This window comes from Pogoniulus pusillus, chromosome 39 (genome assembly GCF_015220805.1).
Source record: "Pogoniulus pusillus isolate bPogPus1 chromosome 39, bPogPus1.pri, whole genome shotgun sequence".
Lineage (NCBI taxonomy): Eukaryota > Metazoa > Chordata > Aves > Piciformes > Lybiidae > Pogoniulus > Pogoniulus pusillus.
Window position 1 is genome coordinate 5975614 of NC_087302.1, and position 25519 is coordinate 6001132.

A 25519-nucleotide genomic window follows, 5' to 3' on the forward strand; every position below is an offset into this window, starting at 1 on the left:
TCTCTCAGGGAAGAACTTTCTCCTCACCTCCAGCCTAAATCTCATTGGTGTAGAGACCTCTTGTGAAGGTCTGTGCTCTTCCTGTGCAAGAAGCAACTTCCCTGCTTATTTTAATCACGATTTTATTTCATTTTTACATTTCATTTCATCAAAGGTCACATTTGGTCATTCTGTGCCCCACAACCTCCCTGGAGGTGTTCAGGACCAGTCTGGATGAGGCTTTGAGTGACCTGTTCTAGGGGGGAGGTGACCTTACCTATGGTGGAGGGATGAGCTTTGAGGTCCCTTCCAACCTCAACCATTCAGTGATTCAGGTGGTTTCTCAGAGGGTGCAGACCAGGCTTTTACTTATATATATAGCTATAAAAAAAGTGTCAACCACTTGCCTCTTGCAGTTAAAAGGACAAAGAAAATTAGACAAGGTGATATTCTCCAGCCAGTTTTAATAGAGCACAGATTGGTAGTGTCCCCTCCCCCTCCCCCTCTCTAATGATCAAATATTTATATACAATACATCAGTAGTGGATCAAACCCAACAACATTACAGAACTGCAAATCTGGTTTGTACAGATTGGTTGCAAAAGCAAACTGCTGAACCCAGTGAAGGAGCTACAGGTGTCATCTCCTCAGTTTCAAACACCTCCAACACTAAAAGCACCATGGACTGCTGAAACAGAGAACTAGGCTGACAGATTTCACTCTGGTTTAAGGCAAGGCACTTGTTAAGGCGTGGTCTCGCCCCATGGTTTCTTATGTTGTACATACAGGCAAAGCAAAGCGTCTGTCACTGCGCTGGCAGCGGCTGTGCCATGTGCATGGGGGGGGCTGGCATTGGCCACCCCTCCTGGTGGTTCTGCAGCAGCCTGTAGAGCTGCTTCAGGTGAGCCACGATGTTGTCCTTGATGTCAGGTGTGGAGATCTGGAGGCGCACGCTGCCGCTGTCGAAGGAGCGCGCAAAGTCCCCGGAGAACATTTCGTAGATCATCCGAGCCACCACTGGAATGACCTGCTCAGGGAAAGCAGAGGGGGACTGGAGCACTGCCTGATGAAGAGAGGCTGAGGGACCTGGGGCTGCTTAGTAGGGAAAAGACTGAGAGGGGATCTAATAAAGGTTTATCTGAGGGCTTGGTGTCAGCACAGGCTCTGCTCACTGCTCCCTGGGATGGGACAAGCAGCAGTGGATGGAAGCTGCAGCACAGGAGGTTCCAGCTCAACACAAGGGGGAACTTCTTTGCTGGAAGGGTCCCAGAGCACTGGCACAGGCTGCCCAGAGAGGCTGTGGAGTCTCCTTCTGTGGAGCCTTTCAAGGCCTGTCTGGATGTGTTCCTGTGTGACTTGAGCTAGATTGTATGGGCCTGCTCTGGCAGGGGGCTTGGACTTGATAAACTCTCTGGGTTCCTTCCAACCCCTAAGATCCTGTGAAATCAGTCAGTCACACAGCATATTCAGTCACAGATTGAGGGACCCTCAAAGGTTATCTTGTCAACCTTCAACTAGGTCAGGCTGCCCAGCACCATAGCAAGTCTGGCCTTCAATGTCTCCAGGGATGGAACCCCTCAAACACATCCCTGGGCAGCCTGCTCCAGTATTTTACCACTCTCACTGTAAAGAGCTTCCTCCTAATGTCAACCCTAAACCTATCCTGCTCTAGTTTCAGACCATTGCCCCTCATCCTATCACTACAAGCCCTCCTAAACAGCCCTCCCTGTTATCCTGCAACAATCCCCTGCCCTGGCCTCCACAGTAGCCTAAAGCACACTCAGACTGATGCACACAGCACTTCTGTTTGCCATGGCAAAACCCAGCAGCCCACTGTGGTTTCCCCACTGCCAGCAACCACAACAGGCAAGAACAGGTCTCTGCTATCCATGGGCATTCATCCAGAGCCAACACAATGGCCCTGACAAGGCTGCTACCTGTCCCTTCAGAGCCTCAGCTCCTACCTGAACCACAATCAGCTTCCTCTCCCTGGGTTTTCCATCAGGCCACTCTTCTCCAAAACAGAAGTAGATCTCATATGGTGGCTGTTTCTCAATTTGTCCTTTCTGGTGGGCAATCAGCTCTAGGATGAAAAGCAGAATGGTACAGGTCTGTTCTCTCAGTTAGATGAACTCACCACATCCCACCTCACTGCACCATCCCAGCTCTTGCCCACAGACTGCCCTTTGCTAGAGCTACTCCTTGTACACACACAATTATTACAGCTTATTTCCTGCACTCAGAAGCAGCAAGGCCCTCCCATGTTTTCCAAGGTATGAAATAAGTGCATGTTCACTTCCTTCTGCTGTGCACCTGCTCCATGGTCTGCTGAAGCTGGGAAGCAGCAGCCTCTACCCACACCCCATGTACAAGCAAACTAATTGGTTCATCCAGGCTGAGCCACACTTAGACCACTCTCCCCAACAGTGCCACCCAGACCAGCATCCAAAGCCCTTTTCCAGCAGAAGAAGTTACTTACCACTTAGGAATGTTTCCAGGCAGAAGAGTTTGACTTTCTTTTGCCTCTCGATCAAATTTGGTGTGGTGGAGGAGGGTGCACAGGGACCAGACCAGTACACCTTGCACTGGCAGAGCCGGACAGCGTAGATGGCATGGCCACTGACCTCCAGGATCAGTCCCCTGTCCATAACATCCAGCAGACGACTTGTGAAGATCTTCTGCTTTTCATTGGTGATTTGCTCTGTGCCTGGAAACTTCACTTGCTCCAAACTAATAGGCCCAAAGAGCTCCTCCTGGTCTGGCATGGGACCCAGCTCGCCATAGAAGAGTCTGCATCCCTGCGGGTTGCTTACGGTCGTCGTTGGTCCAGTCTCCTTCCCTCGGTACTCAAACTTGATTTCTAGGTCTGTCACTGAGAGAGAAACTGTCAGCATGGCCTTCACCAGCACTAGAAACACCACCACTCAGTCACAGGGAAGTTTGAACCACACACAGCTCCCCATGCTAACGAGCAAACAGCCACAAGAAAGAAATAGTCAAAGCACTTTGTTTTTTAATGACAGAAGCATCCCAAATCCATGCACGTACTTGGCAGAGAGCTGATCCAGAGCTCGGGGCTGCTGAAGAAGTCATGCTGCAGTGCAGTTGGGGGCATTTCCATATCTAGAGGTTCATTCTTTGGCCAAACAGTTTCAGGGCTGCAGTTTTCTGCACTGGCAGGAGCCATCGAAGAATCTACCATAAAAAAAGGGGAGAAACAATCCTTTAATAAACCCCAGGCTTTCTTTCAAGCACACACCAATTCACAAGCCAACCTCAACACTATGCCACCAACCATTGATATTAAGAAATGGAAATGTCTCTTGAATGGGGACATGCTGAGATTGATTCAGTTCCTCCTCCTCTTCATCATCAAGGTCGTTATCCTTTTCATCCCACGGAGCTGAGCCAGTGGAACCTGCAAACAAGCACATTCTTGAGGGTAGTGGATGGGTGTGAAGCACTGGAGTGCATTTCCTGACAGAAAAGTGTCATTTTCCTACTGCCTCTGCCCTCCGTGGGAAACTGATTTGGGTGTTTTCCAAATACAAGGTAAAAAGGCAAAATCTGACCTGTCCAACATGCCTTTTCCAGTTTTATGTACAGTTACCCTCTCAGGGAGATTCTGATTAGACTCCAGTGCAGAGATTGGAATCATCTCCCAGAGGAAGCAGTGGAACCCCCTACACTGGGCAGTTTTAAGACTCAGCTTGCCAGGGTGCTGGGCCAGCTCATTTCAACTCCACTATCACCTAGAAAAGTTGGACCAGATGATCCTTGGAGTCTCTTCCAACCTGGCATTCTGGGATTCTAGAAAGCTAAGGATACAGGTAAACTATCCCAAATATCAGGCTGTGCAGAAAACAAGCAGGTGTGCACAGCTTGCTTCATGTCCCACAGGTACAGGATGGTTTAGAGTCCTATTACCTAGAGCTGGGCTTAGAGAGGGCAGCTGCTCTCCGCTGCACACAGGCAGCTTGAGAGTTAACAGCACAAAGGGAGACAGGAACTGGTGTTGGACAGACGCCTGCTCAGTCACCAGCCCAGTGTCAGCAAGGCCCTCACCTGGATTAATGATTGATCCCTGGGACTGGGGAATATCACACACTTCATAGATTTTGATGGGATTCATGGGCACCTCCTTGGTGCCATCGTACATCAGGTTGAATTCCCGGCTCTTGTTCAGAGCACACCGGAGCTGGGCTTTCCACTTCGCAGGGTCTGGCTCATCCACTCCTTCCTGGTATTTTCCCGTTTCCACAGCCCATGCCTGGGGACAAAGTACACTGTGTTCAGTCCAGCCCTTCCAAACAGAGCAGCTTTTATCAGGAATCAAACGTCCAAACAAATCGACTGGAAAATGCTTTTCTTGCAGGAGTCTTCGCTACAACTCTGTTGACAGCACCAACAGAAATTCCTGCTTTGATGGCTTCTCCCCTGCCCTCGTTAAGAGAAAGGGGAGGACACAAAACAGCAATCTGCATTTCCACAAAGCGTTAGCAGCTCTGAACGTGCACCTTTACACGAGTTAAGGGAGGACAATTCGGGCAGGATTGTGCACTGAGTTTTTCTAGGTCACTCGGGTCTAAAAGTCATCTTTGACAGTGAGCCACCCCCTGCCAGGAGGAGCAGGCTGGCTTCAGATGGAGCAGAAGCTAACTGTTCCCCTTCTCCCCTCCCAAAGCAGGCTACCAGTCCGAGATCCAAGGCGGGAGGCAGAAATTCCTCAAAGGACTGTAGGAGTTATAATGAATCCCTTGGGATAAGAGCATTAGGGACAGCGGTGAGGAGCGCTGGAAGTTTGTGGTGGACCTCTTAAGATTTACGTAACAGCATTTACTGCTTTGCTGCCAGGAGCAAGCAGCTGCCACGTCCTAAACCCAGCAGATGACACCACCAGCAGTAATCTTCCAGAGTCCACACAATCGTCTGGCCTTTGGTGGTGATGGGAAAGGGTTAAAGAATTCAACACCGTTTCGGGCAGTGCCAAGCTTGGCATCCAGGTGCACAAAGTTGCCTTTTTCTTAAGGGCAAAGAGACAGGACAAAATGTGCCTGGAAGCAGCTCCCGGGCCAACAATCCATGCCTTTGTGTTTAAGAGCCGTGGGCGCTCACCTTGAAGATGGTGTTCTCCTCCTCGTGCTGCGGGCTGTGCCGGGTCGCATGCTTCCAGGGGATCTGGAACCGTTTGGCCTCTCGGTTCAGCCAGATGAGGCCCGGGTACATGCCGCTGTCCACCTGGGCCACCAGCCACGGCTTCAGGCGCACCCTGCGCGGGTGCAGCGCCATCGCCTGCGGGAGACAACAGCACCCCCGCTGCTGAGGGTTAGTGGAGGCTCAGATGCTTTGCAAAACTCACGTTCATCTCACACGCTAAAAAGGGCCTCATGTAGCAGCAGAGCGAGGAGTGACGGCGGCAGACTGGAAGCAGATGGTCTGAGTGATTTCCCATTGGAATGGGCTGCCCGGGGAGGTGGTGGAGGCACCATCCCTGGAAGTGTGCAAGAAAAGCCTGGATGAGGCACTTAGTGCCATGGTCTGGTTGACTGGCTAGGGCTGGGTGCTAGGTTGGACTGGATGAGCTTGGAGGTCTCTTCCAACCTGGTCGATTCTATGATACCTATGATGATTAGGACAAAAGGCACTGGAACACATTGCCCAGGGGAAGTTGTGGAGGTTTCAAGCCTGGCAGTGTTCAAAACCACCCTGGATGGGGTCTTGAGCAACCTGGTCTAGGGGAAAGTGTCTCTGCCCGTGGCAGGGGGATTGGAACTAGATGATCCTTAAGGTGTCCCTCCCGTGATTCTATGCCATGTTCCTGCTACTCTTTGTTTTATCACTGCACATTGAAACCACTAATTCAGATCCAGCTAGAGGCCTCCTCAGCCAGGAGCAGTTACAAACCCATCACTAAGCAGGGACCATAACTGTCACAAGAACAACAACTCCCTGTTAAGCATTCCGGTAAGCAGAGCCGGTTATTTGTGTTAGCAGAGCGCATGGAGGGCGAGCCCTGAACAGCCTGAGCTGTAAAAGCTGTGCAGGAGATAAAGCCCCAAACAAGCCACAGCAAGAACAGGCAGCAGCATTTCAAAAGCCTCCACACACCTGGAAGAGGACTCGGATCCAGTTCCCACACGTGCCCCATCAGCTGAGGCAGAGGTGGAAGCATCAGGCTGAAGCAGAGGGGGACAACTTTATCAGCTAAAGACCTCTGAAAGCCATTTAATGACCTTTTCCTGAGCGCTTTGCAGGATAATCATTCACAAACACGGCTGGCCTGTAATAACCAGGATGTTTATCCAGAGGGATGTGAGCTGCAGCCCTGCCTGCACTCCTGCTAAAAATCAAGCCACGCTGACTTCACGTTTAGGGGTTTGGCTTTAATACCAATGCTGTAGTTAACTGTCGTTGTTTAGGCAACCCTGTGTTGCTACTCCCTTTGCAGCCGTCAACAAGCTTTTGTTTTTGCGTTGAACAAATAGGAAGCCAAAGAGACAAAAATCAGCATCTGTCCTCTGCTAGAAGAGGCAGCATTTGGTATCTTTAGGTTTTGGGAGAGGAGGACTTCTGTGCTACACATGTGCTTTAGAAGCTGCATCTCCCACATTCATTTGCACATGTAGAAAGAGACCTGAGAAAGTACAAACATGTCATAGATTCATAGGGCGGTTTGAGTTGGAAGAGGCCTTAGAGATCATCTGTGTCCCACGGGCAGGGATACCTTCCACTAGCCCAGCTTGCTCAAGGCCTCATCATCTCCAGGGAGGGAGCATCTACAACCTCCCTGGGCAACCTATGCCAGTGTCAAGAAGAATTTCTTCCTATTCTCCAGCCTAAACCAACCCTCCACTAATAAAGCAGAGATAGGATAAGCAAAACCTTTGCCGTAAGCCCTGAACACTGCTGCAGGAGTTGCAAAATTAATTTAAGTAGCAGAGATATTGAAGTCTTAAACAAAATAAATTAAATCCTATCTAAGAACAAGTCTAGGAACAGGTTTTATTTGTTCAGATACCCGCAGATCCCATTCGGCTGCAAGCGTTCACACCAAATTAATCTGAATGAGATTGATTTTATCTGCTACGGCAAGAAAACTGTTCAGATGGAATTGCAAATCACTTTTAAAGGGATAGTTTGAGAAGGTGCTTTGTCAAAGAGCTGAGCATATTGGCAGCCTGCTTCCCAGCATGCTGGGAGGGATCAGAAATCATCAGCTTCGTGCTTCTGCAGCTCTGCTGTCTTCGTTCTCCATATCAAACACACTATCAGGATTAAACTTGCAGTAGTATGTTTGCAAAGACACAAAGTCCAGGGTAATCCCGGCCTTAGAATGGGGACCAGAACCGAGTATTGATTTCCCCTCCAAAAGAAAAAAAAAAAGAGTCACTTTTCATTGTGACAGAAAAACCCTAATTAAAGCTCGTTTCAACACCTCCTTCACACCTACTTTACAAGCAGTCCTCTGTGCTTCTAATGCTGTGTACACACAAGGAGTTTGCAAGACCAGGAGTCAGTTCAACCCCACACAGCAGGGAGCAAAACTGATGCCCCTCTCAAAGGAAATAGAGGTGGTCACAGGGAGGGCTCACTGGCGCTGCTGGATATAGGATTGAATTGTCCCCTGGATCCCAGACAGCGGCTGCCAATGCGCCAGGGCACAATGCTTTATGACCTTTTATCACCAAGCACTTGTTGACACAATAACCAAGAGCAAATCAACTTGAATCCCATTGCTGGGCTCAGACGGTGAGTCAGCCTCTTAAAAAACCTTCAACTTCCATCCCAGCAGAGTCCAGGGGCTGCTCCCATTCTGGAGCTGCACAGGTGGGTCCCAGGAACATCTTTGCACTATGGATTTGCCAAGACTCAAGCCTACGTGGTGCACATACCTCGGGAATCCTCCTGGGTGGTACGTGGGGGTAATTAACACATCCATAGATTGCATCAGGAGTTGGAATGGTCCCTCAAAGGTCATCTTGTCCACCCCTCCCGCAGTCAGCACAAACACCTTCACCTAGATCAGGCTGCCCAGGGCCACATCAAATCTGATCTTGAATATCTTCAGGGACCACATCCCTGGGCAACCTGTTGCAGCATTTTACCTCTCTCATTGTAGAGAACTTCCTCCTTATGTCTAACCTCAGTCTCCCCTCTCTGGACACTGATGCACCCCAATTATTACTTAAGTCAGCTATTTTTCCTTGGAGGGAAGACATTCACCCCAACCAGAACAATTCAAGGAGCCTTGGGAATGCGCAGACATCCTTCAGCCACTTCCCTGAGAGCCACAGACAAGTGACCAAGATCAAGGGCAACCCTGGTGAACTGCGGTGACTCTTGGGGCTCCGGCACGATGCCAGCCAACACAGCCACATGCAGGCCACCAGGAGATCGCGGTCTGAAGCCATCCTGGCCTCGCTGCACAGATGCTTTCACTCTCCACACGCACACCCAAGCGTGTTCAGCGCTCCTATTCCACCCCACAGGGATCCTCTCCATCACAGAACTTTAGAGGTTGGAAGGGACCTCCAGAGACCATCCAGTCCAACCCCCCTGCCAAGGCGGAACCCCCCAGGGTAGTTCACAACCAGGTGCTTGGAAAGTGCCCAGAGAAGAAGACTCCACAACCTCTCTGGGCAGCCTGTTCCAGGGCTCTGTCACCCTCGCTGTTAACAAGTTTCTCCTCACGTCGAGGTGAAACCTTCCGTGTTCCACTTTGTATCGACTGTCTGCATCACTGCCACCCCAGACATCTCCTTCCTTGCTCACTGCCGTTCTTCGAGGCCATTTTGGGCATTTCCATTCATTCTTTGCAAGACGAGCAGCTCAACCTTTCGCAGCCAGCGTTCCCACAGAGAAACAAGCTGAACTTCCAGCCAAGTCACCAGCTCTTGATCCCCTCCCTACACCAGGAACCTGGAGCTCCCACATTTCAGAGGCCAGGACATCATTCTGGCCATCGCTTTCTGGCTGCCCCCCGCCCCCTATGTCAACCCACCTCAAGCACAGCTAACTCCTGCAGTTCACAGCCCCCACCCCAATCTGGTAACCTCATCCCTCTGCCGTGCCCATGGAGCTGGAAGGGGCAGGAGACGTTACAGACCACTGGAGTTTCGTGGGGGCTAACAGCTGCTGTCCGCAAAGAGCTGTCGGTGAACGGGGCGGGGGGGCAAAAAGCACCTTTGTCCTAACTCCAGGCCTCGGCTGACTTCCACTTGAAAGACGTCGCCCGCGGCTAACGCAGCTCCGGCCCGGGAGCGGGTGTGGAAGAGGCCGAGAGCAGTTTGCAGCGGGCGTTACCCTCCCGCTTGCCTTCGGGACCGGAGACCCCCCCCAGCCCCCGCCCTACCGCGCCGGCCCCGGGCCGCGCCAGCCGCGACCGTGCGGCTCGATGCCAGGACCGAGCCGCGACCCATCCCGCTCCCTCGCGTGTTTTCCGGCTCCAGCCCGAGGCCGGGTGGATCCCGGCGGGGATCGGGTCAGGCCGGCTCGGTCCCCCCATCTCCGCGATCCCACCACCCCCACCCTATCCCCACGGTACTCGCCTCTCGTCGGGGCAAGGATCGACTCCGCGCCCGCGGGGGGTATGCGGCCGCCCCGCGGGGCCCAGCGGCGGGGCCGCGCCGGCAGCGGGCGAGGGGAGCGCGGCCACGGCGGACACTTCACCGCCCGCCCCGGCCCGGGCCCGCCCTCACCTGCCCCAGGTGCGCCGGGCGCAGCCGCACCGCCCGCCCCGCCCCGGCCCCGCGGGGGAGGCCCCGCTCCGCGCCCGGCTCCGGTACCGGCTCCCGTACCGGCTCCCCCTCATGCTGGAGGAATCCGAGCGAGCGGAGCGGCCGCGGCCGCCGCTTCAGCGCCTCTCTTTTCTCCTTTAGCGGAGCGTTTAGCAAAGAAAGTAAAACCTCCCGAGCTTGCCGCGGTTCAAAGCACAGCGCGGAACAAAGGCAACACTTCTGCGCTTCACCCGGCGCCACGGAACGCGGGCGGCTCCCGAAAGCCTTAAGCTGCCTCTCCCCTGCAGCCCCGTCCCGCTCTCACCCACCTGGGGCTGCCGGGGGGCTCCGTAGCATCTGCCCCCGGCCCATCCGCAGCCTCCCCCGGCCTCGCTTTTCATGCCCGCTGCCGGAGGTGGGGAGCCGTGACTCAGGGATGAGTCTGGGTTTCAGATCATACGAGGCTTCACCGCTCGGTTTCAGTGAACCAGATACAAGTGTTGGAATTTCCCTTCTCCTTCCAGTCCTGAGCACTGCTGAATCCGGATTCACTGATTTACACCCAAAGCTCAGTGCCGGGCTAGGACCTGCACCCAAGCGAGCTGCAATCAAGGTTTGCTGTCTTTCGAAACTTAAAACTGGAGTCCTTATATAGTCGAACTTTATGACACCTTTGGGAACTATGCAAAGTGCTGAAAACCTTCACAGGGAGATTTCTGCTTTTCCCTCCTGAACTTTCCCTTGCAAGGTACCCAGCGCAACAGGCTCCAGTATTTCAGGCTCCATTCCTGCCCCTCAGAGGTGACTTTTAGCAGGAGTTTATCAGCTCATAATTAAATCTTGCAGGCAATAAAGGGCTTGTAGGTGACACTCAAAGGTCGGCGTTTTCTTTGTGGGACAGCACTGCAAGGGTGGAGTTTAGATGGGCTTGGTTGGTTGCTCCTGGCCAGTTTCAGTACACAAAAGAAGGGGCAGCAGCTCCTGTTCTGATACCCTAAACTGGATTAACATGTGCAACAAAACGGCCACTTTGGTGAGCGACTGGGGAGAGACACACGTAGGGATGTTGGGCTGGACTCCCAGCCAAGGTATGAGGGATCTTTGATCTCTCCTGCAATGGGTCAGCACAAAAGCTCCCATTCATCCTTCCTGCATTCCTTCCATCCCTGCGTCCATCCTCCCCAGCAATGGGTACGTTTCAGGATGCTTCAGGTTTGTGGTCAGGCGCTGAGGGAGCTTTGGAAGCAGCCACCAACAGCGATGCTGCAAACTCACCCACATGCTCTGTGACAGAGGGATGGGAGCAGCCCTGGGCAGAGCTTTGCTCTTTCTAGACCAACTCTTGAGACTGCTCAATCACAGAATCATGGAACTGTTTTGGTTGGAAAAGACCTTTAAGATCATTGAGTCCAACCTTCAACCCCACACCACCATGGCCATTAAACCATGTCCCCAAGTGCCATGTCCACACATTTCTTGAACCCCTCCATGGTGACTCCCCCACCTCCCTGGGCAGCCTATTCCAATCCTTGCAGTCAAGGATTTTTATCCTAATATCCAACCTAAAACTCCTCTGGCACAATCCAGGAGTGGGATCTTGAGGCAGGTCAGGGCTGGGGTGTTTAAAAACACAGAACACCACAGCAAAATGTCCACGGGAAGGTCACTGCAGCGTGGGTGAAGGATCTGGTCCTGCCTCCAGTTTCACTGGAGCTGCTCCTCTGGCACAATGAGTGGGGTCTTGAGGCAGGTCAGGGCTGGGGTGTTTAAAATCACAGAACACCACAGCAAAATGTCCACGGGAAGGTCATTGCAGCATGGGTGAAGGATCTGGTCCTGCCTCCAGTTTCACTGGAGCTGCTCTTCTCGGCCAGGCAGCTGTGCCTGCCTGCACCCAGCCTCCGCTGAGTGGTGAGACAGATGCCAAACAAATGACTCTTCCCAGCTCCTCTGCAAGCTTTGGTGGCTTTTTTTCCCCCCCTCGAGTTTCTCCCAGCCTCTGCTGGAGCGTGTGGCAGCATGTTGGGCTTGTGAACCAACGGGAAGTCAGCTGTCTTGTTCCATGCTCCTGGCTGGGAAACTCGGCAGCATTGGGGCTGTACAGGTGATAATCCAGGGATGGCTCATTAGGCAGGACATGTAATCAGATGTTTCCCGTTTGCAGCTAATCACCCCAAGTGTTGGCTCTGACATAATCTATAAAACATTGATCTTAACCCTTCATCCAGCTAAGAAACAACCACCTCTTTATTGCAGCATTTTCTTGAGGCCCTTCTTTTTCTTCTTCCTTTTCTCTGTTTATATTTACTCCACTTGCATCTTTTTTATTTTCCACATCAAGTGAAGAAATCCTTTGGCTGATAAACTGAGCCTCATCAAGTGACATTGTGCTGGCTGGGAGACAGCAACTCTTTCAGTGCCATCTGCAGAGAACACACTTTGGACAATGAGAGGATGAGCAGAGGAATTTTCCTACCAGGAGCTATAGGATTTACTTTATTTCAGTGCCAAATTAACATCAGCCCTTTTATCAGCACGATGCTGTGTCATAATGAAAGTGACAGCACCAGCTAGGCTTTGTAACCCAGCTCTGAGCTAAAGTCCTTTGTTCCTAGCTGGAGAAGATTGTAGTCATCAAAACAAAGAGGAACCATTTTCTCTCCTGGGAACAGATCACTAAGTTCCCATAAGGCAAAACAAAATTATGCAATGAGGCAAGACAATGTCCTGGGCATGTGGAGTCTTGCTGGGTGCTCTCAGCGCTCACATTCCACATGCAGCCTCCGTGCAGGAGAGCAGCATGAAATGGTGGAAGGCTCCACACCAGAACTCCCCGGCTGTGCTGCAGGAAAAGTGGGATGAGCCCTCTCCACCCAGTCCTGGCAGCAGCAGCACCTCTGCTGGGTGGATGCTGGATATGACCCAGAAGGAACTTCTGCCCTCAGCCGGTATCAGCCGAGATCAGTCAAGAAATATCAGTGAGGGAGAAGCTAAGTCTCCGTGTGGTGAGCATGGGGAGATGGATTCTGCAGCAGAACTGTTCCACAGTGACCCTGCCTGCTGAAGTCCTCTTTCTGTTCACTCTAGATAAGGTTCATAGAACCATAGAATGGTTTGGGTTGGAAAGGATCATCCAGCTCCAACCCTCCCCCTCTGCCATGGGCAGGGACACCTCCCACCAGCTCAGGTTGCTTAAGGCCTCATCCAGCCTGACCTTGAACGCCTCCAGGGAGGGACCATCCACAGCCTCCCTGGGCAACCTGTGCCAGTGTCTCACCACCCTCACTGTAAGGACTTTCTTCCTAATCTCCAGTCTAAGTCTCCTGTCCTCAAGAGGCAAATGCTGGTGGGTAGATCCCCTGTAGCTCTTCCTGGTGAGCCAGACCTCCAGCTGCTGTGCTGCACACAAGTGATCTTAGGGTCAGTAGCTGCAGCACTTGCAAAAGGAAGGATTAAGAATTGTGTTCTGTTTTTCTAGGCACAGAGACAGACAAACAGAAGTCATCTGCATCACTTGATTAAAATCCACCTCTGTGTTGGAAGAGAGCAGTCTTGGCCACTCTGGTAGCTCTGGTTTTTCCATCCATCCCCACACTGCTGCTGTGCTGCCCTTCTCTCCTTGCTCAGGACTCCTCAGTGAAGGCAGCCATTGCCAGGTGCCAATGCACTCCTGCAACTCTCTCTCTACACATACACAAAGATGGAGCACTACTGATAGGTTACTTACTGTGAGTAGATTCAGAGCAAACCCTATTCTTAGCATGGGGGTTGAGTTGCTGTACTCTTCTCCAGTATCAAAGTGTAGACTAATTCTTAAGTGGCACTTTTCCATGTGAGGAAACTCTTCTCTGCAAACCACTGAACAGCTTAAAGCCTGCTGGGCTGTGGCACTATTACAATAGGCAGTTTATTGTTTCCTATTAACACTGCTCCAATCCTCTTAAGAGAAGAATCCTACCTGGATGGCAGGCTGGCTCAGACACTTTAATAACTACAGGTCACTTCTTTCCATCTGACACAGGTAATGGTTGGACCTGGAACACCTGGTATGAGATGGATAAAAGCTGTCAGCTCCAGTAAGACCAGGAATTAGAGAATCATGGAATGGTTTGGGTTGGAAGGGACCTCCAAAGGTCATCTAATCCAACCCCCATGCAGGAACATCCTCCACTAGGTCAGCTTGCTTACAGCCTGACCTTGAGGATCTCCAGGGATGGGGCCTTAGCTACCTCCCTGAGCAACCTGCTGCAGTGTTCCAGCACCCTCCTGGTGCAGAACTTGTTCCTAATATCCAATCCAAACTTGCTCTTCTCTAATTTCAAACCATTGTCCCTCATCCTCTCTCTGCAGGCCTTTGTGAACAGTCCCTCTGCAGCCTTCTCATAGCCCCTTCAGGTACTGCCAGGCAGCTCTGAGGTCTCCCTGGAGCCTTCTCTTCTCCAGGCTGCACAACCCCAGCTCCCTCAGCCTGTCCTCACAGCAGAGGTGCCCCAGCCCCCTGATCATGGCCCTTCTCTGAACCCACTCCATCAGGTCCATGTCCTTCCTGTGTTGAAGGCTCCAGAACTGGACATGGCACTGCAGGTGAGGTCTCAGCAGAGCAGAGGAGCAGAATTCCCTCTCTTGATCTGCTGCCTACTCTGCTTCTGATGCACTCCAGGCTTGCCATTGTGGCGAGCAGCTGCAGAGCAGGACGAGGTTGAAACAGAGCTGTGTGTTGTGTCTGTAGCAAAAGCAGTGATCAATGTTCAACGCTGAGGGTGAGCTGGGGGAGGATTTCAGTGGATAAAGACACAAAAAGGGAAAGAGGAGTAAGGAAAGCTCAATTCTTTAAAATACAAGGAAATATTATCCCTGCTGTTCTTAGAACTCACAGTTAGAAGTGAATTGGAGGGCCAAGCAACATTTCCATCTGTGTGCTTTGGCTCATTCCATCATTTTCAGACAGGCATTCAGTGAGCTCAGTGCCTTAGCAGGATTTCTGATGAGTTCATTGTCTGTGCTGACTTCTTCAGGGTTTGCCCTCTGTAGCTGCTTGTTACTGTGCCCCTGTTTCACTGAAACACTGAGTACCCCCTGCTCACAGGTGCTACGTGTCAGTGTAGTGGGGAAACTGGTAGAGGAGCTCACCTAACCCCCTCTTGTCCTAGAGTAAAGGTGCGTGGGGTTGTACCTTGTGTGGAGAGGAAGCCTCAGCCCCCAGATTCTTCAACGTGAGGCTACTGATGTGCAGAACGACCCCGAGCCCCTGGAGCTGTGCTCCTAAATAGGGCAGAGCTCAGAATGTCTGAAGGTCTCTGTGAGTCATCCCTGGGAATCTCCTAATGATCTTAGCTATTTTTATTCGTGCCTGATCCCGCCTGCGCTGCGCTGCCCTAATGCAGAGCAGCAACTCCGGGATCACCCAGCGAGAAGGCACAGCCCTGCTGGGGGAAAAACTGCAGGGCAGAAAGGGCAAGAACAAAGCAAACCACAAAAACCAATTGAAGGAGCAGGGCAGGACATTGCCATCAAATAAAGGCACAGGACGGCACAAAGAGAAAACAACAAAAGGAGATAAAAGGGCAACACAAGCAAAGGGCTTGCGAGAGTTTTCCGTTTGTTCCTTCTGTTTTCAGCCTTGCTGGACAGAGAGAGGAATGGGACAGCAGTTCACCAACGCCGAAGGGGAGCAAACAGAGATCGATGTTGCTGAACTGCAGGAATGGTACAAGAAATTCGTGGTCGAATGTCCCAGTGGGACTCTCTTCATGCACGAGTTCAAGCGGTTCTTCGGCGTCCAGGATAACCATGAAGCAGCAGAGTACATTGAGAACATGTTCAGAGCCTTTGATAAGAACGGGGTAAGTGGCCAGGAGTTGACACAGTTATTTGGTCAATCATTTGCACGTTGTCTTCTCATTTGGAGGCGTTTTGGTGCAGTTCCCACCCCTGTTGTCGTGCTGGGTGAGGCTGAGGCGAGGATGACAGAGCTGTGAGGGCAGGGAGAAGAGGAGATGCTCTGCTGCTCTGAATGAGCTGCTGTGATTTTACCTTCTCCTAACTCTGGGCACTGAATGTACCCTCAAGGGACTAAGGATGGATGAAAAGGCTGCAATTCAGGCAATCACATTTGGAGGCATCTTGATGATCAATTCTCAGGTAGCCAAGGGTGGGGGGAAAGAATTTATCCGTTGTGATAGATGAGGGAGTTGTAGCAGAGGAAAGCCCTGCTCAGGCTTGCTGTGCTCTGGAGGAAGTTTGTGTGCAGTTACCAGCAGGTGGCCTGGAACAAAATATCGGTGTTTAGGCACTGGAAAGTGAAGGAATGCTGAACAATTCAGACATTCTGGGTCTGATTCCCTTTGCTGTGTTTGTCATCAGACACCTGGGAAAAGTAGGCTTTCAGGTTTAGTGGCAAAGTGTGCAAAGTGTGCAAAGCCAGCTCAGCTAGCTGGGCTCTGGTAGGTTTGAATCCTCCAAAGAAATGGCATGGAAGTGCCTTTTGCATCCTGAAAGGACCAAGCCAGCCCTTGCCAAGCAGCTCAGTTGTTCTCCTGAAGCTCTTGGCCACGTTCAAGTGGAGTTGTTTGTTGGCAGTTTCATTAACAGAGAAGAAAGGAGAGAGGTCTTGTTTCTGAGACACCAATTCCCCTTAAGCTTCCCCTGAAACCAGTGGCAAAGCCACAAGGAGGTGGCAAAAAAAGCCACTTTATGAGAAAGGATAAACAAGCTGTGAGAGATGTGGGCAGGTCAGACCTGTCTCAGTTTGGTGTTCATAAAACCTGAGTTCTTGGGGAACTAAACAACACAAACCCCCAAAACCTGAAGCTCCAGGTCTGAATCTTGGCCTCAGGTAGCACCAAGGGAGGTTTAGGTTGGGTCTTAGAAGAAACTTCTTCCCTGGAAGGGTTATCAAAGACTGAAAGAGGAGGTGGTTGAATCCCCATCACTGGAGGTGTTTAAAACACACAGAGATATGGTGCTGAGGGCCTTGGTGTGGCAGCAGCCTTGGTAGGGGTGGAGGGTGGCTGGGGCTGGGTGATCTGAAAGGGCTCTTCCAACCAAAAGGATTGTGTGATTCTCTTGATTCAGTTATGGAAGCTGTGCAGAAAGGGTTGCAGGGGACAAACCTGTGCAGAAGTGGTGAAATCCCATTCCTGCTTCCAGGAGTTTTCCCAAGAAGGCTGAAAATCTGCTTTTAAGGGATGCTGGTACTTGAATTTAAGAGCAATCAGGATAGAGTTTGCCCGTGGTGTGGGTTCTGTTGAGCTGGACCTGGCCATTGAAAAGCTTTTCAGTAATACAGCAACAAAATAAACCCAGCTCTCAGCTCTCTTTACATCCCTGCTGGCTTTGGAGGTGCAGTGGCACAGGTTTGGCTGCTGCAGAGCAGGTCGGTGCTGGGGGTGGGGGAAGCACAGCCCAGACCTTCCAGGGGTTTGCTAACTGGGTCGGGAGGGCTGTAAGGTGACAAGGGACCCAGTTTAGCCCTGGGGCTGACGGTGACCTGCAGGAGGGTCATCTGCTGGAGGCTGCCGAGGGAGTCCTCATCCCTTCCCTGGAGTTGTCAGTAAATCAGTGTGATGTAAATCCTTTCCTGGGGGTGCCATTGCTGCCCCCTGAATGGTGACATTTGCACTGTAGTCTTCCTCAGATGAATCAGCATCAAACGAGGGGGTAGGATGGAAGGCAAAGGTCACGCTGGGTGTTGGTCTCAGCACTGAAGCAGCTGAGATCATTGATAACGGCAGTCACCCTCCCAAAAAGCCACTGTCTCCTGCAGTGACTCTCCTCTGCCTCCCCATCCTTCATGTCACCCCTGCCATCTTAGGGTACCTACATTGCTCATTTCTGGAGTCCTGGTGAGTGTCCCCTGCTGACTGTCAGCTTGCTGTGCTCTGCACTGTCACAGAATCAATCACAGAATCCATCAGGCTGGAAAAGACCTTTGGGATGATCAAGTCCAACCTATTACCCAACATTACCTAATCAACTGAACCACGGCACCAGCTCATCCTTGGTGCAGTGCTGTGGCTGTGCTCTTGGGCTGGTGCAGATCTGCTGTGAAGTGGCAAATGACTGCTCCCTGCTTTCTCTTTTGGGCAGTTTCTCACCAGCTGCTGCCTGCTGAGTATCACTCAGCTGCTGCTTTTGTTTCTCCAGGATAACACCATTGATTTTCTGGAGTATGTGGCTGCCTTGAATCTTGTCTTGCGAGGAAAACTGGAACACAAGCTGAGGTGGACATTCAAAGTGTATGACAAGGATGGGAATGGCTGCATAGATAAACCTGAGCTGCTGGAAATCGTTGAGGTAAGGAGGCATTGCCTCAGCACCTATTTAAGCAATCACAGCTCTTTGGCAATGTGATGATGTATAAGGGTTTGTGATAGTCAGGTTTCAAGGCAGCTGTGGATAGTGATGAAGTGAAAAGGCCTGACCTTGGTGAGAGGGATGTGTGCTTAGTTGTTTGGAGCCCAGTGTGGTGGCTGAGGGATCACTGATACCCTCTGCAGGCCCTTGGCCCCCTGCTGAAGCTGTCCTTACATCTGGGTGCTGTTCTGTATCTCTGCTCTGCCTTTGCTTTCAACTCTTTTCACCAAGAGCCATTGCAGTGGCCAGTGGGGGTGGGTTTCAACCCATGCCCCTTAAAGGAGCCAAGTTGGTGGTGAAAATCCCCTGAGAGGCACAAATCAGTACAGAAATCTCTTTAGCAGTTTTTGCTTTGTGGGTTTCTGTGTGTTCTGCACTTGCCTTTCATTAGGGCCTGTAAGGTGTGAGAGGAGGCAAAGGCTTAGCAGAGAGAGGGACACAAGGCACCTGGTTCTGACCTGGGGCTGGGGTCAGCTCTGCACCACTGGTGCTGTTAGCCACCCTTGCAGCATTCATGAGATGTCATCACTGGTCAGCCAACATTTTCAGCCTTGGTTGAAAGGCAGTCTTGGGCTAACCTCAGAAATGGAGCCTGGGGAAAGTAGGTCATTTTGGGCAGAAAGTGTCACCAGCTTGTTAGCTGCAGCACCAAAAATGGGAGCATCTCAGGAGCTTGCCCAGGGCAGGTTCAATTATAGTTTTGAGGTCAGCCAGGAATTGGCTGGAGTTGTGCTAGGACCTTGCTAATCCCCTCTCTGGGAAGAGTTTCAGCCCTGGTTTTCAACCCAAGGTGTAAATGGGAGTTGGCATGGGAGGAGCAGATAAAATCTGCCCCTTTCCAGTGACAAAGTGGAGCAGAAACTATGGGTCAAGGGATGTGCTAATAGGGGTTTGATGTTGCAGCTGGGAGAGGGCTGGGTGAGGCCAGATGTGCCTGGCTTCAAATGCCAGAAGAATCCCACTCAGGAGGCAGAGGATTTTCCCATCTGTGAAGCTCCTGCCTCGTTCTTTGCAAAGGAACCCTGAGGCCTGATCAGGAAAGTAGGAGGACAGCAGCTTCAAAGAGCAAATGAAGTAAACTGCAGTGTATGAGAGCTTCAGGTCAGAGGTTTCATTAAAGGTTGAGAAGCAAATCTTCCTAGAAAGGTTAAAAGTGCAGCCTTTGAAAGGACCTTTTACACTGTTGGGAAGATACTGGGGCTGACTGCTCTTTGTTTTTCCAGTTCCCTTCCTAATCTGTGAACTTCTTTTCAGTCCATCTACAAGCTGAAGAAAGTCTGTCGGTCAGAGGTGGAGGAGAGAACCCCACTGCTGACACCAGAGGAGGTGGTGGACAGGATATTTCAGTTAGTGGATGAGAATGGGGATGGTGAGTGATGCTCAGGTGCAGCCAGATCCCAGACTCACAGGATGTTAGAGGCTGGAAGGGACCCGGAGAGATCATCCAGTCCAACCTCCCTGCCACAGCAGCACCACACAATCTAGCTCAGGGCACACAGGAACACATCCAGACAGGCCTGGAAAGGCTCCACACAAGGAGACTCCACAACCTCTCTGGGCAGCCTGTGCCAGGGCTCTGGGACCCTTCCAGGCAAGAAGTTGCCCCTTGTGCTGAGCTGGAACCTGCTGTGCTGCAGCTTCCATCCACTGCTGCTTGTCCTATCCCAGAGAGCAGTGAGCAGAGCCTGTCCCCCTCTCCTGACTCTCAGCCCTCAGATAGCTATAGTCATTGATTCAATCCCCTCTCAGTCTTCTCTTCTCCAGACTAAGCAGCCCCAGGTGCCTCAGCCTCTCCTCCTCAGGCAGTGCTCCAGTCCCCTCATCATCCTCATAGCCCTCCACTGGAATCTCTCCAGCAGATCCCTGTCCTTAAACCGGGGACCCCAAACCTGAGGCCTCACCAGGGCAGAGTAGATCTTCTCTGTGCTGCCCTGAATCATGTTTCTCAAGAATTCCCTTAGGACCTGTGCCAGTGCCTTGGCTCTGGGCTGCTTGACAGAACTGAGTGCAGCAGGATGGAGGAATTGTCGTGGTTACTGTCCTGTGAAACGCAGAGAGGTTCCTGCTCAGTCTGGGGTTTGAGGACGCTCAGATCTCGCCCTCTGAAAGCCCCAAGTAGCCAGAGCCTAGGTCCCAGTGGCAGCACAAACAAGCTGGGTAAAGCCAGCGGCTCCAGTCAAGCTGCAGCTTGCAGGATGAGACTTGCCCCCCTCCCGGAGGAGCAGGTCTAAGCAGAGGCACCATTTCGTGCCAGCCAGCAGGATGGGGTAGGTGTGGGTGCAGTGGGCTGCAGCTGGTGGTTTGTCTTTCAGCTAGCTGCCCTAAACACGGGTGGGAAATGAAGTGTGGCTCTGGCAGTATTTATTACCTTGTTCTCTGAACCAGCTTTTACTCCCTGCCTTCCTCTTCTTGTCTTATCTGTCATGTTCTCTCTCCCCTTTTTGTCCTTCTCGTCTCCTACACAGGGCAGTTATCACTTGACGAGTTCATTGATGGGGCCAGGAAAGACAAGTGGGTGATGAAGATGTTGCAAATGGATATCAACCCTGGGGGCTGGGTCACCGAGCAGAGGAGAAAGAGTTCTTTGTTCTGAGAAAACCCTGGAAATGTGATGCTGGCTACAACTGTGACTTACTCTAGGGTGGTAGTGGCTTTCCTTTTTCATACAACCTCAGCATCCAGATGAACACTTCAGTGCTTTAAGAAGCTTTATCTCAACCTCAAACCCATCTGCTGCATGCTGCTGGTACCCAGAGACTATTTTTGGCCCATGAATAAGTCTTACTGTGTACATAATACTGTGTTTGCCTGCTCTGGGTTTTGGTTACACCCCAAGCAACAAACTTTTTATGTGGCTTCTTGCAATGGATGCTGGGCAAGGCTTTGGTCTGGTGACCAATGGGGTCGGGAAGGGAGAAGTCCTGACACGGTGGTGCTGTCTCCAGTGCAGACTGATGTTTGCATCGTCCATGCCTCCAGAGACACAAGCACATCAAGCACATCTAGCCAAAAGTGGCAGCAGAAGAAACAAAAGTGGCAGCAGAAGAAGCAAAAGTGGCAATGGAAGAAGCAAAAGTGGCAGTGGAAGAAGCAAAAGTGGCAGTGGAAGAAGCAAAAGTGGCAGCGGAAGAAGCAAAAGTGGCAGCAGAAGAGGTGCTCAGACAGACTTGACACACACCAGTACATAGTAGTAGAATAAAAGGTGAGTGTAAAACTGCTGAACACCAACACATTGCTATCAAAACCGAGCAGTGGGTGGTAGGTGCCAGCCAAGCCAGCACACAGTGCTGAGGCCAAGCTGCTGTGTGGGCTGGGCAGGTGGAGCAGTAACTCTCAGCATCTCTCCCATGGACCAGTGTCTGCTTCCTTTAACCTGCCCAGAGCCCTGGGGCTGTGAGGCTGGGAAAATGCTTGTTTCAAACAGTGAAGAGCAGCAGCAATTGCACCTCCTCTTCACAGCCACGTTTAGAGGCCAGGTTTGCACAAGTGTGGTTCTGCTCCTCCTGAGCCTCTTTCGTACCAAATCATCGCTCCAAAACAGCTTTTCCTGCCCTGTGAAGATTGAGCTGCCAGAACTCCACAACTCTCACTGCTCTGGGAGAGGTTATATGTGGAAAGAGGGACAAGGGAAGAGCAGAGTTCTGCCTGGCAGTGTCCCTGCCATGGGAGGATTGGTGCTGCTTTCAGAGCAGGAGCAAGCGACAGAGGATCCAAGTGAGCTGCTGCAGCTCAGTGGTTTTACACTGGGCTTAATTTAGCCACAGACTGTAGATACAAAATCTGGAGCAGCTGTAGGCTGAGCTCTGCTATTCTAACTCACATGCCCACGTGTGTGGAAGGAGAATTTGGGTTGAACCAATATTTTGGTTCACTGTTGGTTGAGATGTGTTAGTTTCCTTGCAAGGAAAAACTTCCCCAGGAATAAATACAACAGGAGCTTGTCTGTGGTTAATTTTCCCATGGGATCAGTGGGCCAGGTCATGCCCATGAGAAGATTTGCAATCTCCTCCCCCACCCCCCCCTCACCTCCCTTTATTTTTTGGTGGCCTTTACTTAGGACTGTAGGATCCTTCAGTAGTTGGTTAGATTTCTGGCTGGTGGTCTTGTCAGCTTAACCAGCCTTGAAATTCAGGACCTTGAGGAAGTGGTCAGGATAAGACACAAGCAATGCTGGAGTTCAAATGCATCTACATTTCCACTTCTAAATCAGCCTTTCCAAGAGTGCTCTGTAAATATGCACTAGCTTGTGGTGTGCTTATCAGAGCTGATTAGATTCCCAGCTCATGCTGTAAGGCAGCTCTTTAAAGCTCAGCTCAACAGTTTAGCAGCCAGAGATCTGAAAGAAAAAGCTGACTTGAGAGCCTGGAAGAAAAGATTCACTTTACTGGAGTGCTGTGCCCAGCTCTGGAGCCTTCAACACAGGAAGGACATGGACCTGATGGAGCAGATTCAGAGAAGGGCCATGAAAATGTGCTCCAGCCCTCCCTGATCCTCTGCTACAAGGACAGGCTAAGGGAGCTGGGGTTGTGCAGCCTGGAGGAGAGAAGGCTCCAGGGAGACCTTAGAGCAACCTTCCAGTGAGTGAAGGGGGCTGCAGAGGGTCTGTTTGCAAAGGCCTGCAGGGACAGGATGAGGGCAATGGTTTGAGATTAGAGAAAGGGAGATTGAGATTGGATCTGAGGAACGAGTTCTGCACCAGGAGAGTGCTGGAACACTGCAACTGGTTGCCCAGAGTGGTAGTTGAGGTCCCATCCCTTGAGATCTTCAAGGTTCTAAGCAACCTGATCTAGTGGAGGGTGTCCCTGCTGACTGCAGGGGGGGTGGTCTGGGTGACCTTTGGAGGTCCCTTCCAACCATTCTATGACTTTTTCAAACCTGTGGACAAATATTTGCAGTGGAGGACTCAGATCTCTCATTCGGAGCTGTTCTAGTGGGAGGTGTCCCTGCCTGTGGCAGGGGGGTTGGAACTGGATGATCTCTGAGGTCCCTTCCAACCTAAACCACAATCTTCTGAATTCCTGACCCCTCAGCATCTCAACCAACACAACACACTCTGCTTCTTGCACAGCTAAGTGGATGTTTAGTTGCTGTAGCTGCACACTGCAGGTTCACTTCAGTGCTTTAAACTCTTGCTCTGCTCGCCTGGTGAGGCGTGGAAGGAGATGTTGCATGTCCCTGCAGCGGCAGTCCTCAGCTGGGGTGGTAGAGGGCATCCTAGCACCGAGCACTTGGGTGGCTGCTGGAGGAGGTTTTGTAACATGGATTTAATAAAGATTTATCTATGAAAATTCCACCTGGCTCGGAGAGTTTTCTTTTATCGCTTAGAATGAAGGCTGAGGCTTGTGTGAGCACCTGAGTGGTCTGGCCAAAGACTTTTAAGACATAATGAACTTAAAGGAGGTGTTAAGTGGGGCAGCCAATCTGGGTAAGACAAATAGAAGGCAGAGATGGTGATGCTGGCAGCAAAAGAAGCTTCTGGTGTTTAACTTCTGCATGATGAAGGAGAGAAGCAGAGGTGAATGATTAGAAACAATTTAATTCATAATGGGATTTGAAAGAGGCGCTCACAAAATGGGCTGACAGTGCTGCAACCTGACAGGCCTTGGGTTTTAACCCTGTCAGGACTGAAACAGGAACCTCAAAGAATTTTAGGGTTCAAAGTTCCACTTTCTCTGGCCCAGACAGCCCTAGGCACAAGGTGGGCAATGCTTGTGTCAGTGCTGGCATCACCCAGTGGAAAATCCTTCCTCTTATCAGTCGTGTAATCTTTTGTCAAGGTGCTTTAGTCCTATTTTTAAATCCATTGGTGTAAGCTCTTTGATCTCCTCCCAAACTCAGCTCGACACTCACATCAAGCCACTGATGTCAGGCCCTTTGCATAATCCATTTTTCCAGACTTACAGCCCAGCTGCAATTGGATTTGCCTGATCGGATTTCTTTTGGGGTCTAAATTGGGAAGCAGGATGGCTTGGAAAAGACAAATGTCAGGAGGTGCTGCTGAGCTTCTGCCATCTGCTCTGACGTCTGATGCCCCTCAGGTTGGGTGGGACTGAAGGTGGAATAATCAGATTAGAAAGCTGAAGGTGAGGCTGTAGCTGAAAGGGGCTACTGGGGAGAGGCACCAGGGAACAGGAGCCAAGGAGGCATCACATCCCAAAATACTCTGAAAAGTGCATACTCCTCCTTCTCCTCCTCCTCTTCCCCTCTTCTTCTTCCTCTCTTCTTCCTCCTCTCTTCTCCCTTTCTCCTCTTCTCTCTTCTCTTCTCTTCTCTTCTCTTCTCTTCTCTTCTCTTCTCTTCTCTTCTCTTCTCTTCTCTTCTCTTCTCTTCTCTTCTCTTCTCTTCTCTTCTCTTCTCTTCTCTTCTCTTCTCTTCTCTTCTCTTCTCTTCTCTTCTCTTCTCTTCTCTTCTCCTCTCCTCTCCTCTCCTCTCCTCTCCTCTCCTCTCCTCTCCTCTCCTCTCCTCTCCTCTCCTCTCCTCTCCTCCACTCCCCTCCTCTCCCAACTTCTCTCTTCCCTCCCCTCTTCTCTCTCCCCTCTCAACTTCTCTTTCCCCTTTTCTCTCTGCCCTCCCCTTGGCAAGTGCACCTCACAAGTTTAGCGAGTATCTTAAACACATCACCTTTAAAGCCTCTGTGCTACTCCTACAGACCTTAACTGTAGGGTCTTTAAGGGTATCTAATGGTGCTCTGGGCTCTGCTGCCTGACACAGGGACACCAGAGCTGTGCTGTGGAGCAGCCTCATCCCCTGGGGATAAAGGATCTTGGCTGAATCTGGTTTGTGTCATTTCTTTGCCTCACAGAGAGCTGCAGCAGATGCACCTGGCAGCCAGAGTAGCCCTGCTCTGGTGCAGAGTCCCCCTAAGACCCTTCCCAACCTTGGGCAGTCCATGACTCCATGATTTCTGCATCCCTCTAAGGCCAGCTGTGCACTGGTGGTATTTTGGCACCTAACCCCCACTGGGATAAATGCTGTGGTGCTGCCAAAAGTCGCTCCCTGGGTGGTTTTAGTGTGGCTGCAACTGTCCTAGGGACCTGCCCCAGGTCAGTGGAGGCAGAGCTGGGAGCTGCCTCTCATTCACCAGTGAGACTGTCACAGCGGTGAGCAAAGCATCTGTGGCTGCCACCACCATTTGGAAGGGAATTAATAATGCCTGAGTTAGGGCAGAAGGAGTCACAATATTAGTTTTTAATTATTTTTAATTTGCTTTCTTAGAGGCTGAACAAACATCCTGGAGAGAGACGCTGAGGTGTGAGAAGTGCCTTGGGCTGGGCAGCAGTTCTGGGCCAGCCCTTTTGGAATGACTTTGCCTTCACACATAGAAACAGGGCTTGTGGGGGCTGCTGCTTCCAGCTTCTTGGGCTTGCAGAGGAGAGAGGAGCTAGAGGAGGCAGTGGCAGGGCTGAACGTGTCTCTGTGGAAGGGATGGGTGCAAGAAAGCCCATGCTGAGCTCTGCTCCCTCCTCACT

The 25519-nt window shown here is 51.4% G+C and overlaps 2 protein-coding genes across 3 annotated transcripts; one reads left to right on the forward strand and one right to left on the reverse strand.

The window, feature by feature from the left end:
• Positions 1-105: 105 nt before the first annotated feature.
• Positions 106-10043, reverse strand: IRF6 (interferon regulatory factor 6). 2 transcript variants are annotated; one of them, XM_064173770.1, is made up of 8 exons: positions 10025-10043; positions 5095-5271; positions 4045-4249; positions 3275-3397; positions 3028-3174; positions 2459-2851; positions 1944-2062; positions 106-1006 (listed from the first exon to the last, which is right to left on the reverse strand). In XM_064173770.1, exons 2-8 carry the CDS (start codon positions 5266-5268, stop codon positions 785-787), a joined length of 1383 nt encoding a protein of 460 aa, XP_064029840.1. In that variant the 5' UTR covers positions 5269-5271; positions 10025-10043; the 3' UTR covers positions 106-784. The 2 variants fall into 2 exon arrangements, with proteins under 2 accessions (XP_064029840.1, XP_064029841.1); XM_064173771.1 differs by lacking the exon at positions 10025-10043 and adding an exon at positions 9528-9602.
• Positions 10044-15130: 5087 nt separating this feature from the next.
• GUCA1B (guanylate cyclase activator 1B) lies at positions 15131-20854 on the forward strand. The gene is made up of 4 exons (XM_064173628.1): positions 15131-15538; positions 17841-17990; positions 19305-19419; positions 20516-20854. Exons 1-4 carry the CDS (start codon positions 15335-15337, stop codon positions 20641-20643), a joined length of 597 nt encoding a protein of 198 aa, XP_064029698.1. The 5' UTR covers positions 15131-15334; the 3' UTR covers positions 20644-20854.
• Positions 20855-25519: the final 4665 nt, after the last annotated feature.